The sequence below is a fragment of the Bison bison genome, unplaced genomic scaffold (genome assembly GCF_000754665.1).
Source record: "Bison bison bison isolate TAMUID 2011002044 unplaced genomic scaffold, Bison_UMD1.0 scf7180017847432, whole genome shotgun sequence".
Classification (NCBI taxonomy): Eukaryota; Metazoa; Chordata; class Mammalia; order Artiodactyla; family Bovidae; genus Bison; species Bison bison.
The window spans coordinates 17856-18652 of record NW_011478005.1 but is presented as its reverse complement, the minus strand read 5'-3'; the positions used below and the strand labels follow the sequence as shown (position 1 = coordinate 18652).

At 36.6% G+C, this 797-nt stretch overlaps 1 protein-coding gene across 1 annotated transcript in view; it reads left to right on the top strand.

Annotated features, from left to right (window-relative positions):
• Positions 1 to 797, top strand: part of LOC104990943 (probable ubiquitin carboxyl-terminal hydrolase FAF-X) — a 34819-nt gene that overhangs the window by 30402 nt on the left and 3620 nt on the right. The window contains exon 21 of the mRNA XM_010843282.1: positions 170 to 258. Coding sequence (XP_010841584.1) covers positions 170 to 258 — 89 coding nt within the window. The remainder of the gene's footprint in view (positions 1 to 169; positions 259 to 797) is intronic.

The following is a 797-nucleotide window of genomic DNA, read 5'->3' as shown; positions in this document are numbered from 1 at the left end:
TGTCTCTATAACTTGTTATTTTATTTTTATTATCTTTGTAAGTATACAAGTATACTAGTTTTAGGTGTGCAACATAGTGGTTTGATGTTTTTATACATTACACATTACAAAGTGATCACCAGTGTTGCTGCTTTAAATAAGTTCTTTACCACGTTTTACCTGTTCTTAGGTGGCATATTCCTACACTTATGAACTCCGGCCCTACTTGGATCTGCTTCTGCAGATCTTGCTGATTGAGGACTCCTGGCAGACTCACAGGTAGCTACCCTTTTTTTTGTTTCTTGCCCAGTTCTTAGAGTAAGTGAAATTAACAGCACATTTATTATTTTTAACCTCTTGGAAGTCTAATAAATGTTTTATTGTAAAACTTAAGGATGAATAAAATGGTTCCCTCTTCCCTCACAACTTCATTTTTTTTTTTCCTCTCATTGCCCAAGTTGCATACTTAATATACTAACCTTTTTCTTTCAGTTGGCGTTGTTTTATATTTGGAGGAATTTTTTGGTAAATGTTTCCATTTCATCAGTGATGCTCTAGAGTTATTTTAGGATTGGATTACGTTAGTTTTAGAATTATGTGAGAGTCCCTTCGGTAAAGAAGTATAGGCGGGTCCCAGTATTCGTTGTAGTTAATGATCTGAAAGTCGGTGTGAGCACTGAGCAAGTGCTACTAGGCCGTTGCTCCCCGGGGGATACGCAGTTAGGCTCGTGCAAGCCTCTGGGCACATTTTTTTTCAACCAATCAATACATAACCTTTTTTAAAATGTGTTCTGTTTAAAGAAGATCGGAAGAGCACA